The 15,040-nt window shown below is 44.6% G+C and overlaps 1 protein-coding gene across 1 annotated transcript in view; it reads left to right on the plus strand.

The window, feature by feature from the left end:
- The window catches only part of LOC116437427 (protein patched homolog 1-like), a 261,983-nt gene that overhangs the window by 222,621 nt on the left and 24,322 nt on the right, over window positions 1-15,040 (plus strand). Inside the window, exon 21 of the mRNA XM_032095080.1 lies at window positions 8,823-8,922. Within this exon, the coding sequence (XP_031950971.1) occupies window positions 8,823-8,922 (100 nt within the window). The remainder of the gene's footprint in view (window positions 1-8,822; window positions 8,923-15,040) is intronic.

Below are 15,040 nucleotides of genomic sequence, written 5' to 3' on the forward strand. Positions count from 1 at the left end.
GTTCAGAATATGATCCATCCTGGGTCGATGTTGATTTGTTGTTGAGGGAGTTGTTCCATCCAGACGAGCAGGATAAGATAGTTGTAAACAATGTGGAATTAACCCTACAGGCAGGGGGAAGTCAGACTGCCTGCCCTCGGGTTGATCCTGATTTGGCTTGTAATAATCAAACAGATAATTGCCAAACAGTGGCTGCAGATCTGATAAATGTGATTAGAGCTTGTGAGGAGATAAGAGTAAATTGAACTAAAGTACAGGAATGTAGACAGAGGCCAGAGGAACACCCCAGTGACTACTGGGGAAGATTGCAACAGGCTTTGTTGACCTACAGGGGAATGACTCTCCAGAATTTTAATAATGAATTAGCAGCGTGTTTGTGGCCCAAGCCACCTCTGACATCTGCAGCTGTTTTAAGGATCACACGTTGGGGTGGCAAGGAAAAAATTTGAAAGATATTATATTTCCTGGAGATTCTAGACTTGTACAATGTGTAAATGATTTATTTCTTGACAGCAAGGCATACAAAAATTGTTTGAAAGATACTATTTGCCTATGTACTGCTTTAGCAGAAAAAATGACCACCGTGCATCTCTTTCTAAGCTTCAGTTGTGTCATCAGGAAGTAAAATATTTAGGATTTATATTAGCAAAAGGAGAAAGATTAGGAGACCCAGAATGGGTCCAGGCTATTGTAGAAATACCTAGACCGGTAACAAAGAAACAATTGTGAGGATTTTTTAGGCGCAGTAGGATATTGCAGACTCTACTTACTGGGGCTAAGGGAGTTGAGTAAACAATTGACAGAAGCTACCAAGGCAGAGGAAGTGGAGCCTATATGTTTTCTTCCAGAGGAAGAAAAGACCTTCCATGCTATAAAAGGAGCTTTAGTTTCTGCTCCGGCACTGGGATTGCTGGATTACTCCAAGCCCTTTGTGCATGAGAACAAAGGAGTAGCCAGCAGAGTCCTGTGAGAAACTGGAAAGATCGATGTCTCGAGACATTTTGGGGTGCACGTGTGTGGGGGAGGGGGCAGGTTGGGCCTTGCCCTGGCGAGGTGATGCACTGCCCTGCACATCCCCCATCCCCCTAGAGCCAGTATCCCAGCCTGGCAGTGGTGTCAATCATGGCACAGTGGAGGCAGTGCTCCCCTAACCCAGCTCCTGAGTGGCCAAATGACTGGAAGTCCCACCTGGGGGAAGGGCCCAGGAAGGCCAAGGGGTATTTAAGGCCAAACACAAGGCAAGCATACATCTTGACCCTACCTCCTCTTGGAATTTCTATCTGAACACCACTGGAACCCAGGAGTTGGTAGCTATATGTGTGCTTTTCTATATCTTTTCTGTCTTCCTCTCTTTCTTCTTCATCTAATTCCCTCTTCTTGGAATATTTTGAGTAACTTAACATTGAACCGGCCTAAAGTTTGCTAAGCTGAATGGGCCAACTTAATGCTTTGAGAAGTGTTTTATGTTGATTAAATGTTGTACTAAACCTTTTGCCAAAATTTCTTTGATTTTTTTAAAGTTGCCAGTAAAGTTCTTTTTGTTGTTTTGACCTCTTGAGAATATCTTGTCGGTATTTCTCCCATGCGTCTAACTGGGAGTACATGAACAACTGTAAGCCCTTTTAAGTGTCTTGTCGAGTGAGGTTGTTTGGGGCCTTACAAGTCCTTACTCAAAAGCTAGGTCCACACTGCTGCTCTGTGGCTTATTACTCAACTGAACTGGATCCTGTAGCAGCAGGGAATAATTCCCTTGTCAACATGACAGCAATAACAGCAACTATCACGAAAAGGAGCAAACCATTGGTTCTGGGTCACCCAACCACTGTGCGTCCCCCACATGAAATAGAACTGATTCTTAAAACACATGCTACACAAACATCGTCCCCACAAAGAGCACATCCTTATGAATCAACAGTTTTAAAAGCAGACAATATTACTTTGAAAAGATACGTTGTTTTGAATTCGGCAATTTTATTGTCTCTTCCCTCTGATGGTGAGTTGGATCATGATTATGCTGAGGTAGTGTTTCACTCCAGCCAGCTACGGGAAGATCTGTGAGATCACCCTCTAGAGAACTTGGATCTAACCTTGTTCACCAATGGATCTTCATACTAGAGGAACGAAAAATGACACACAGTGACATGCAGTGGTGAGAAACTTAGAGGTACTTGAAACAGAACCTCTACAATCCTTGGTGAGTGCCCAAGGAGTTGAATACACTGAATTAACAACATGTCCCTGATGGGGACATAATCAATGAGTGACTATTTATGCTGATTCTAAATACACTTTTGGAGAGCGTCATGCAGCATCCGTGCTATGGAAAGAATGAGAGTTCATTACCTCAGCAGAAAAGAATATTTCTAGTGGAACTGAAATCTGAATGCTATTGGAAGCTATTAAACTTCCAAGGGAAATCGCTTTGGTGCACTGTCCAGCTCATACCAAAGGCTCCAATGAAATTGAAAGAAATAATAAGATTACTCAAACTTGTAGTCAGATAGGTTTAAAAAGGCCTGAAGTTTAGGAACAGTACTATTCTTATTTTGTTGTAAAAGTTACGGGGAAAGACAGTTGGTTTCATCACTCACATGTTAAATGAATTTCTTAAGAATATCAGTTAAATGAATGGCTTACACTGATGCAGAACCCCATTAATCCTGCAGTATGGTCAGCTTCAGTTATTTAGTTACGATTGCATTTCATGTCATCCTAGAAGGTGTTCTAATAATTGTTTTAAGGTATTTGGGAATAATATTGACAGGGTTTGAGTAAGGGAAGTATAACTAGGGAAGCTGCCTCCAGACACATAAACTGGTGTGACAATGCAAAGTATTGATAATTTGAGAATAACATCCAGATGAAATACATTCGTTGTGCTCAGCCTGTTTAGCTCTAATTGTATAGCCTTTATATTGATTATATGTGGGAACTTGTGATATTGATACTCTTGACAATCCTTGGATCCTTTTTTAGTAATAGTTTGTATATCCAGAATGGGTGGCGACCCTAATAGGTCAATCTCAGAATAATATATTTCCTGGGTTTCTTCCATTGTTTGACACTTTTTGTTAATAGTATAGCAGCTAACTCTTATCTGGCTATTGCCTCCATACAAGCAATATCAGACCAACTAAAATGGTGTTTCAAAACTGAATGGCTTTAGATTTATTTTTAGCCAGTCAAGGGGGTGCTTGTGCAGCTATTAATCTTGATGTTTCTATTTCAATAACACAGGCAAAGTGTTAACGAATGCTAACTGTTCAATCATTAGTCCCCCATTTACAGCCAGGCACCCTAAAAGATTAGTGGGAAACACTGTTCAGCAATTGGGGGATTAATTCTTGGTTATCGAGCCTATTAGCCACTCCTATTAAGATTTTACTTCCTGTAGTTGCTATGCTGTTATTGTTCTGTTGTATTTTTCAACATGTTCAGACTTCTTGATGAAACATTATACTTAGAAGCATGCAAGACACACCCTTCTTGATGACCCCTTATAAAGCAGGTATGCTTATAAAAACAAGAGGGGACTGTTGTGCAATTTTGTATACTACTTATAAAGAACTTGTTAAACATAACTTGCTTAGCATTAATAGCTAAATTTTCTGAAGCCTTAGGCTGCAAGCCTAGATATCCTGAACTTTTACCTAGTTTAGTAAAAGGAGGCCACAGAGCCAGTTCACGATGAAAGATAAGGAAGCAAGGAAGGCCACTCCCCCTTCAGCAGAAGCTGCAACCTCACAGATAAGAGATGGCCTGCCTAGAGACAATTAAGAGAACCAATGAAGAAGACCCCAGACCTAAATATTATATTATTGGACCAATCATGTGAGAGTTGGGAAACTTAGACCGTAAGGGTATAATAGCCCAGGTATTTCTTTGTTCAGGGTCCCTCTCTGGAGGCACCCAGCTTGAGCTGTTTCTACTGCTGTACCATTCAAATAAATTACCTTTCCAGATTTAAAGCAAAATCTGCTACAGGATGCCTAGGGTAGAGAAGTGTCATTAACAACATCATTAACCAAGATAGGCAAATCTACTGGCTACAGGAGACAGATCTACCTTATTCTGAGTTGTTATCAGGTATACTTTCTTCACATTCGAGATCTTGCAGTTCTATAATTTGCACTTTAGAATTTCTTCTTTCATACCACACATCAAAAGGTACATGGGGGTCCTCAAATGGCCCAGGGTCAGATTCATAGTATCCCTTGTAGGGTGGAAAGCTCCCTCCCCAGGAGTTGTGGTTGTGGATGATAGAGTGGACAGCAACAGTCACTGAAGCTGAGGCAGTCACAGTAGTAATGGGGTGGCAGTAGACTGGTTCTGAGCCACTCATGGCACCAAACACTGGGCTTCTTATGTTATAAGAAAAAGCCTTGTGACCCAAGCAACCCCTATTGCTAGGTCCTGTATATCGTTCAGCAGAAATTTCAAAAGTGTCGCTGCAACGGCAGTAAGGAGGTGATTGCAGACCTTCCCTTGTTTCCCATTTCGGTTGTCTGCCCTGATGCTGTGAATGTTGAATGCCAGCCTCTGGATTCAACTGAATTCTGGGACTTGACTGATACATTGTCTCTGGCTGAACCACCTGAAAGGGAGACACATGGTTATGCCTCTGACAAAGCAAGGCAAACATATGCTACACTTCCAACATACTGCTTCATCTTTTCAAAGGGATGGATATCTTAACTCATTCAATAAGCAGAACTGCAGGCATTCGTAAAAGGCTCCACACAGCGTACATATACAGTAAGTTACTGGGGTACTTTGTACAGACTGTAGGAATCTGTTTCTGGATTTCTTTAAAAAGTGTGAAGCACAGGGGCCACATCAATCAATAAACTGTGTCCAACTTCAAATGTGACTGTGCTTGTACCTATTTTTAGGCCTCTGATGAACAAAAAGAAATTGACACTGCAATTCAACATACAACATCATGGGGAGCAGGAGATGGAACTTTTTACATTTTCTTTTGAAACCACAGTTATGCCAACTCATTAGCAAGATGGAACAGATACAAGATTTGACATAACCCTGAAACTGTTGGTTTTTTTCTTTCTGGGCTCTATAAGTCTTTCTCCCCAAGTGAGCTGTCCAGAGAAGAGGTATATGAGATGGTGACACACATGGGACTATGTGGAAGAGATTTGGATATTTTAAACTTCTTCCCACTTTCTTTCCTGGAGGTCACCCACAGCAGTCATTGAATAAACTAAAATTTCTTTTGTGGCTGATGCTAATATGATGCAACAGCAATTACATATGCTGAAGGCCTCAGCTTTGGTACCATAATTTTACCCCCAACTTGATTCTAAAGGAAAGCCTTCACATCCTGTCTACAAGTGCTCCATATTTTGACACAGTCACAAAGCATAATCAGCCAGCAACATGAAAGAAATATTATAGTCTTCCCTCAAAAATAGATTTAAATTAAAAAACCCCAACCAAACAAAAATATTCTTGCCCTCCCTCCAGTCAATATGTGAGCTACTTACAGTGGATCTTGCAAAGACAGGATTCTCAGTGGCTTCAATAATTACTTGATTGACTGGTGGCAGAGAGCCTTGAATAGCCTCATATTGATGGAGCTCTTTACTGATGCCTGCATTTTGAGAGCTGTACTCAGAACCAGAGGAATCTGACCCATTATTTGTGTGCCCAAGTGGCAGTGCAAACCTCACAAGGCTGGGAGGTGGCTCAGAAGATGGAGTAGATAATTTGTTTTGTCTACTGGCTGGAGAAACCTGATAATGACAGTGATAATTATAATTACAAGTATTCGATATCATTCAATTAGCATTACCCTTATTATTATTAGCACTTAATAGAAAAAATCTTTAGCCAAATACGCCTTTTCATACCATGAGAACATTAGCACTAGTTTTCTGATCAACACCTGTATTACAAGAAAAAAATGCATGAAAGAAAAAGAAACATGATCTCCATCTCAGGAGATGTATGCAAATAGGATTATACATATTTCTCTATGTATCATTGTCTCAGCAAGTGCATATCTATACACAAACATGCACACAAACTTATAAATATAGAAAGAATTCTTGGCCTTGCCTTCCTCTTCAGCATACATTAATCACAGAATCATTGAATGGTTTGGGTTGGAAGGGACCTAAAGATCATCTAGTTCAAACCCCCCTGCCATGCACAGGGACACCTTACACTAGACCAGGTTGCTCAGACCCCCATCCAACCTGTCCTTGAACACTTCCAGGGATGGGGCAGCCACAGCTTCTCTGGGCAACCTGTGCCAGTGCCTCACCACCCTCACAGTAACGAATTTCTTCCTAACATTTAATCTAAACCTACCTTCCTTTATCTTAAGACCATTCCCCCTTGTCCTATCACTACATGCCCTTGAAAATAGTCCCTCTCCAGCTCACTTGTAGGCCCTTTTAGGTACTGGAAGGGTCCTCTAAGATCCCCTCTGGAGCCTTCTCTTCTCCAGGCTAAACAGCCCCAACTCTCTCAGCCTGTCTTCATAGGAGAGGTACTCCAGCCTTCTGATCATCTTCATGGCCCTAAGCTGCATGATTTCATAAATGATCTCAAATGTGTATGTATAGTGTGGTTCAGTGTCTAGCTGCAAAGAGTAATGGATACACATACTTGAAATATATGCACATATATATGTATATATTGTTTGAATAAGGGACAGGCCATGTATACATCTAGGAATATAAGAAATTATGCACTTTTGTCAAAACTCTTTTATTAAAAAACTGTTTTATTTTACTTGACCACAGCAACCCTGAAACAATCGAGTTCAAAATCTCTATTGACAGGAGGAAAAGTGTTGGAGAATGGTTAGAGGATCAGGGACATGGATTATTGATAAAGGGTACAAATTAATAACAGAACTGTACAAGCAAAAGCCTGCACAAGAAAATGCCTCCATGAGAAAATGCCTGTGTGAGAAACAGGCCTGAGAACCAAAAGGGAGTTTTAAGGAGGCACAGTCCTGTGCTGATAAGATATACTGACCATGAGAAGGGAGGAAGATCTTTGATCTCTCAAGTCAAAACATAAATAATAGAAGCTTGCCAAATGTAGTCTTTTATCTAACCCAATTATGTAGAAGTAAGAATGTGCTTTTGTAAGCTTAAACCAATCAAGAACTGACAAGCATATATACTGATACTATATAAGTGCCTCTGTATTGCTAATAAACGAAGCTTGCATTATCAATCATATTGATTGTCTGCATGTCTTCCCCCGCCGAAAGTCAGCAGAAAAGTGCCAGCAAAACTTCAACCCTGGACATGAAAAGAGCAGACTTCAGGCTGCTCAGAGAATCAGTAAATAAGGTCCCCTGGGAAAATGCTTTTGCAGGTGCTGAGGTCCATCAGTGCTGGTCACTTTTTAATCTCCACATCCTAAGGGCACAAGAACAGGCAATTCCCAAATGTTGGAAGTCAAGCAGGCGAGGCAGAAGGCCAGCTTGGCTGAACAGGGATTGTCTCTTGGACATAAGGCAAAAAAGGAAGGTGTATGCTCAGTGGAAGCAAGGTCAGTTGACATGGGAGGAATACAGAGATGCTGCTGCCACTGCAGGAAGAAAATTCATGCAGCCAAAGCTCAACTGGAGTTGGAGGTGCCAGTAATGTGGGGGACAATAGAGCTTCTTTAAATACCTTAATAGCAAAAGGCAGTGCAGAAATTACATCGGTCCATTCCAGGATGAGGATGGTCACCTCACAAACAGGGACATGGACAAGGTAGAGATGTATAATGCTTTCTTTGCCTCTGTCTTCAACATGGATGATGGACTAAAGGGGGTCCCAGTGCCCTGAGCTGGAGGCCCATGGCTGTGAGAATGATCAACCCCCATTTGACCCTGAACTTGTGTGGGATCTGCTGCTTCAGCTCAATACCTATAAATCTCTAGGGACTGATGGGATTAATCCGAGAAGATTTAAAAGAGCTGGCTGATGTCATCGCGAGGCCTCTCTCAATGATTTTTGAACAGTCTTAGGAATTTGGAGAGTTCCTGGCTGACTGGAAGCTGGCGAACATTGTCCCGATTTTCACAAAGGGCAAAAAGGATGACCCTGGAAACTACAGGCCTGTCAGTCTCACTTCAGTGCCTGGTAAAGTCATGGAGAAGATTATCCTGGGAGGTATTGAAAAATACCTAAAGGACAATACAGTCATTGTTTACAACCAGCACTGCTTCATGAGGAGAAAGTTCTGATTGTCAAACCTTGTTGGGGTTCCCCCCCCCCTGTGGTGTGGGGTCCTGGGGGAGAGGACCCTGGGCTAGAAGGCACGGGGTTTCCCTACTCCTTGGTGAATCCCATTCCCCATTGGTTGTTTTGTGTTCCCCTGCGCGGGGGAACACAAAGAAAATAAAGCACAAGCCCAATGACTTCAACCAGTACCAGCAGGAATGCAAGTACATGATATCCAGTCTGGGGATACAGTAATTATAAAAGTCCACTCTCGCAAAACAAAGCTGGACCATAAATGGGGTAGTCCATATACTGTGTCACTAACTTCTTATTTTGTTGTAAAAGTTACGGAGAAAGACAATTTAATTTAATTGTTTTTCTTTCTTTTATCAACTTATATTTTGAGTTGTGTGATGTGCATTCTTTAATCCAAAAGGTAAAAAACCAAAGGAAGATAACCTATGTGTAAAGTGATATAATGTTTTAGTGCAATATTAGTAATATTTTATATTTAATTTAGTATATTCATTTTTTAATATATTTTGCAATAGTATGCAATCCCTTTATTCTTACAATATTTGTGCCTCTTCTCTTCTCTTCCCACTCCCACCCCCTTGAACCCTACTTCAGGTATTTTTTTGCTGTTTTGACAATCTTAACCATTTTGGGAGTTCTCAATGGATTGGTGCTGCTTCCTGTTCTTCTTTCACTCTTTGGACCATACCCTGAGGTTAGTAAAATTAATGGTGAACAGAAGAAATCATATTATCTCTCCCCCTGCAACCAACCCCCTTCTCTAGAAACCCCTTATTTTTAAAATTCTTTTGGGTTTTAAAAAATTTTACTTTAAGTTTCTTGCTTTAGTTTTAATTTAAATATTTTTAAAATGTTACGTTTGTTATTTATTTGGTATTCTTCTACTTTCTTATGCTTTTCAAGTATTTTTAATGATTATTGGTTTAGAGGCTGAAATTACCATGCTAAATAAAAATGTAGATATTAGGTAAGCTTTTAAAAGCAAAATGTTATATGCCAATATAAAACCAGGCTTTTCCCCAAGACATTGCAAAAGACAGTTAATTTTGTACACATATATTCTCTTTTCTTACCCACTGCCTTTGTTGCGTTCCTCAAAATATTCAACTCACTAGACAGCCAAGGAGCCTTGTGTGGACCAACATTACACAAGTGGTGGTCTATAGACCACACCCTGATAACCATGTCCAGAAGTTTGCCAAAAGGTGCCTCTCACCACCCTATGCCTCTCTGTGGTACCCTCTAGGCTCAAGCAAAGATTTTAGTTGGTTGAAGGCTCAACCTGGATGTTGAAGACTTTACAGTATAAAGCCCAAGTCCAGCCAAAAAGGATTCATAGCTATCAAATTTGTATTTGGTTATTCATTACCTTCAGATCAGTTAACACATTTGCGTTAGGTATAGATATATTTATCATGTATTATTATAATCAGTAATGCTACACTGCATGTTTTTATATATGTGTGTGCATCTGTATAAAAATAAAACACGAGGTACATATACAGGGCTAGTAATATTTTATAGAAATAGCATGCTCCACCCCGTCTTGGTTTGAAAGACAGGTGTCTGCTAAGGAAGGCAGAAGCCTCCCTTGGAATGGCAGATGCAACCCCCTTCCCTCCGAGTTACTATCATTTTGAAATCAAGGGGCTTTTAGGCAAAGATGTGGGAAATAGGAATAACAGTTCTTTACTATTATATAGATATAACCAGTCAAACAAGCAACAATAACTATGCCAGTAACAGCAAACAATCACAAACCCAGTGCCAGCCTTCTCGGCTGTCAGGCCCTTTCCCCTTGGGTGCAGTTCTGCTTGCAGCCGGCAGGGGCGCTGGCAGCTCCCGGTGAGCAGGGCAGGTGCGATGGTTTCCCCGCGGCTGCAGGGGGAGCTCCGGAGCGAGCTCAGGGAGCATGCGGCACTGGTGCCCTGGGATCTTGGGAAAGGGATGGAACAAAGGCTTCACAAACCCCTGGGCAGCTGGCCCCGGTGTCCGGCCGGACCCTTGGGAACGGCAGGCTGGAATGGCAGGCTGGAGCGACAGGGACAAGCACAAATCCCAGGTGGCAGACGCGATGTATCCAAACGGGGTACCCCCCGGAGGTCTCAGCAGGCAGGTCGAGCACGGCTACAACGTAGTGAAGGCTCGAAGCAGCGGCGGGGCAGGGCAGCCACGGCCCGGCTCCGAGCGGGACAGGGAAGGTGGGCTTGGGATCCCGGTGTTTTCTCCTGTTGCAATTATTAAAGGATCAGGGGCATGGATCATTGATAGAATTATGGGATCAATAAAAGAACTGTACAAGCAATAGGCCTGCAAGCAAAAGGCCTGTGTGTGAGAAAAACTCTGCATGAGAAAAATCTCTGTGAGAACCAAGCTGGGAACAAGAAGGGAGTTTTGAGACGGTACAGCTGTGTAGATAAGACCGAGGGAGAAGGGGAGGTGAACTTTGAATTCTTTTAATCATAACATAACTGTAGAAGCTTGCCAATGTAAGTCCAATTATGTAGAAGTAGAAATGTGCTTTGATAAGCTTTAAGCCACTTAGGAGTTAACAAGCTGGTATACTGTATAAGTGCCTTTGGATTGCTAATAGACGGAGTTTTGCGCTTATCAACCATATTGGCTGGTCTGCAAGTCTCTCCCCCCGCTGGAGCCGGGCCTCTCTTCTTTTTACAATTCCAACATTCTCCAGCAGAAAGAAAAGCAGCCGTAGGAAAAACAGCTTCCTCTCTCTCTGGATGCCGAGACTCAACTGACCCCATACCCAGGTGAAACAAAAGAGTAGCCAGGAGCACCCCACTGCTAGTGGGTAGCTCTTTGTTTTCCTTAAGTACCCAGTGATTTGTCGTCTTAGTAACAGTATGGGGAAAAAATTCCTTTAACAGAAAAAATACTAGAACTCCTAAAAAACCCCAACATTATCCACGCCGAATTTTTCCCATACTAACATGTTACATGAAACTTACCCCTTTTAACCATATAAATACATGCATCACCCAAATTATATACATATATGCATGCTGATACTGATACAAGTACAGAGCCATGGGTAGTTCACCCTAAAACAAGGTCCCCTTGAGGTATGCATCAGGTCTCTCCATCTCTTTGCATCACCCACCAGGTGCAACCTGGTCCCTGAGCGAAGACAACCCCACAGATGGGTTTGTCTTTGCTCAAGGCAGAATTAACCCAGACAGTTTTTCCAAGCATACCTCTCATGTGCACCACTGGAACCTTATCCCTGTCTCTTGTTTGTAGGGGTTCGGATTGGGAAGGGCCTGCTTGGCTGGTGGAGCCTCGGGTGTTAACTAACCAGGTGGTTCTTGTTAAATGCACCTCCCAGTTTTTGAAAGTCCCCCCACCCAGTGCCTTCAAGGTGGTTTTAAGCAGTCCATTACACCGCTCAACCTTCCCAGCTGCTGGTGCATGGTAAGGGATGTGGTACACCCACTCAATGCCATGTTCTCTAGCCCAGGTGTTTATAAGGCTGTTCTTGAAATGAGTCCCATTGTCAGACTCGATTCTCTCAGGGGTACCATGCCTCCAAAGGACTTGCTTTTCAAGGCCCAGGATGGTGCTCCGGGCCGTAGCGTGAGGCACAGGGTAGGTCTCCAGCCACCCAGTGGTGGCTTCTACCATTGTGAGCACATAGCGCTTGCCTTGGCACGTTTGAGGCAGTGTGATGTAATCAATCTGCCAGGCCTCCCCATACTTGTATTTGGACCATCGCCCACCATACCACAGGGGCTTCACCCGCTTGGCCTGCTTGATCGCAGCGCATGTCTCACAATCATGGATAACCTGGGACATACTGTCCATGGTTAGATCCACCCCTCGATCTCGTGCCCACTTAGAGGTGGCATCTCTGCCCTGATGGCCTGAGGCATCATGGGCCCATCGAGCTAGGAACAGCTCTCCTTTATGTTGCCAATCCAAGTCTATCTGGGACACCGCTATTTTTGCAGCCGGATCTACCTGTTTGCTGTTACGATGTTCTTCGTTAGCCCGGCTCTTGTGGACATGAGCATCTACATGACAGACCTTCACGGATAGCTTTTCTACCCGAGTGGCAATGCCTTTCCACTCCTCAGCAGCCCAGATTGGTTTTCTTCTGCGCTGCCAGTTTGCCTTATTCCACCTTTCCAGCCAACCCCACAGAGCATTGGCTACCATCCATGAATCAGTGTAGAGGTAGAGCTTTGGCCACTTCTCTCTTTCAGCTATGTCCAGATCTAATTGAACAGCTTTGAGTTCAGCAAATTGGCTCCATCCACCTTCTCCTTCAGTAGCCTGTGCAACTTGTTGTGTGGGGCTCCATACAGCGGCTTTCCATTTCTGGCTAGTGCCTACAATTCGGCAGGAACCATCAGTGAAGAGGGCATATTGTCTTTCACTCTCTGGTAGCTCGTTATATGGTGGGGCTTCTTCGGCACGCGTCACCTGCTCCTCTTCTTCTTCTTCAGATAACCCAAAAGTCTCACCTTCTGGCCAGTTCGCAATTATTACCAAGATCCCAGGGCGACTTGGGTTTCCAATTCGGGCGCGCTGCGTGATGAGGACGATCCATTTGCTCCAAGTAGCGTCGGTGGCGTGATGCATGGAGGGAACCTTTCCCTTGAACATCCAACCCAGCACCGGTAGTCAAGGTGCCAGAAGCAACTGTGCTTCAGTGCCGATTACCTCTGAGGCAGCTTGGACTCCTTCATAGGCTGCCAAGATTTCCTTCTCTGTGGGAGTGTAGTTGGCTTCAGATCCTCTGTAACTTCGGCTCCAGAATCCCAGTGGTCGGCCCCAAGTCTCACCAGGCACCTTCTGCCAGAGGCTCCAGGACAGACCATTGTTCCCGGCTGCAGAGTAAAGCACGTTCTTCACCTCTGGTCCCGTCCTGACTGGGCCAAGAGCTACGGCGTGAGCAATTTCCTGCTTGATCTGGGTGAAGGCTTGCTGCTGTTCAGGGCCCCAGTGGAAATTGTTCTTCTTGTGGGTAACCAGGTAGAGAGGGCTCACGATCTGGCTGTACTCGGGAATGTGCATTCTCCAGAAACTTATGGCGCCTTGTGTTTCCTTCTTGTTGGTCGGCGGAGACATTGCTGTGATCTTATTGATGACCTCAGTGGGAATCTGACGCCGTCCATCTTGCCATTTCACTCCCAGGAACTGGATCTCTCGAGCAGGTCCCTTGACTTTGCTCTTCTTGATGGCGAAACCAGCTTCCAGGAGAATTTGGATTATTCTCTCTCCTTTCTCAAACACTTCTGTTGTGGTGTTCCCCCACACAATGATGTCATCAATGTACTGCAGATGTTCTGGGGCCTCACCCTTTTCCAGTGCAGTCTGGATTAGTCCATGGCAGATGGTGGGACTGTGCTTCCACCCCTGGGGCAGTCGGTTCCAGGTGTACTGCACGCGCCTCCAGGTGAAAGCAAACTGAGGCCTGCACTCTGCTGCCAGAGGAATGGAGAAAAATACATTAGCAATGTCAATAGTGGCATACCACTTCGCTGCTTTGGACTCCAGCTCGTACTGGAGCTCCAACATGTCCGGCACAGTAGCGCTCAATAGTGGAGTCACTTCATTCAAGCCACGATAGTCCACAGTCAATCTCCATTCCCCGTCAGACTTGCGCACAGGCCAGATGGGGCTGTTGAAGGGTGAGTGGGTCTTGCTGACCACCCTTGGCTCTCCAGCTCACAGATCTTCTTGTGGATGGGGATCACAGCATCTCGATTTGTCCGATACTGCTGGCGGTGCACTGTCGAGGTGGCAATTGGCACTCGTTGCTCTTCCACTTTCAGGAGGTCAACTGCAGAAGGATTCTCTGATAGTCCAGGCAGGGTGTTCAATTGCCTAATGCCCTCTGCCTCCACAGCAGCAATCCCAAATGCCCACCTGAGTCCTTTTGGGTCTTTGTAATAGCCGTTCCAGAGGAAGTCTATGCCCAGAATCCACGGGGCCTCTGGGCCGGTCACAATCGGATGCTTTTGCCACTCCTTCCCAGTCAGGCTCACTTCAGCTTCCAAGATGGTCAACTGCTGTGATCCCCTGGTCACCCCAGCGATGGAGACAGGTTCTGCCCCCACATGTCCCGATGGCATTAAAGTACACTGTGCCCCAGTATCAACCAATGCATCATATTTTTGTGGCTCGGATTTGCCAGGCCATCGGATCCACACCGTCCAGAAAACCCGGTTCTCCCGTGCCTCTCCCTGGCTAGAGGCAGGGCCCCTCTAGCCCTGGTTATCCTTCTTTCCCTGGGTATACATGCTCGAGGTACTTTCAAGGAGATCCGACATATCATCCTCCCTTCTGTAATACCTGGCAGCTCGGTCACAGGAGGCTGAGGCTAATTCACCTTAGCGGAACCCCCTCGGTTAGTGCCTCCCTCCTTGAGTTCACGCACCCGCGCTGCCAGGACAGAGGTGGGTTTCCCATCCCACCTTCTCATGTCTTCCCCATGCTCACACAGGAAAAACCACAGCTCAGCTCGTGGGGTGTACCCTCTCTCTCTAGCTGGGGGATGACGGGCTCTGACTTGGGAGCCTGTGACTTGCACTGGTGCCACACTGATTTTCTTCATCTCCTCCCTCATCTCCTTCATCTCCACTTTGAGGTCCAGGACTGTGGGATATGCCCAGCCACTGCCCTGGAGGGATGTCTGCTGAGATAAAAGATTTCGCAATCTCCCAGCAGGACTCCCTGGAAAGGTGACTACTTTTGAGTCATGGTGAGGAAAAGTAGACCCGCAATCCTTTGGGAGACCCTATGCAGATCGTTCTGTAACCCATTGGTCTATCCCAGACCCTCTGTAATCC

Source organism: Corvus moneduloides, chromosome W (assembly GCF_009650955.1).
Source record: "Corvus moneduloides isolate bCorMon1 chromosome W, bCorMon1.pri, whole genome shotgun sequence".
Taxonomy (NCBI): Eukaryota; Metazoa; Chordata; class Aves; order Passeriformes; family Corvidae; genus Corvus; species Corvus moneduloides.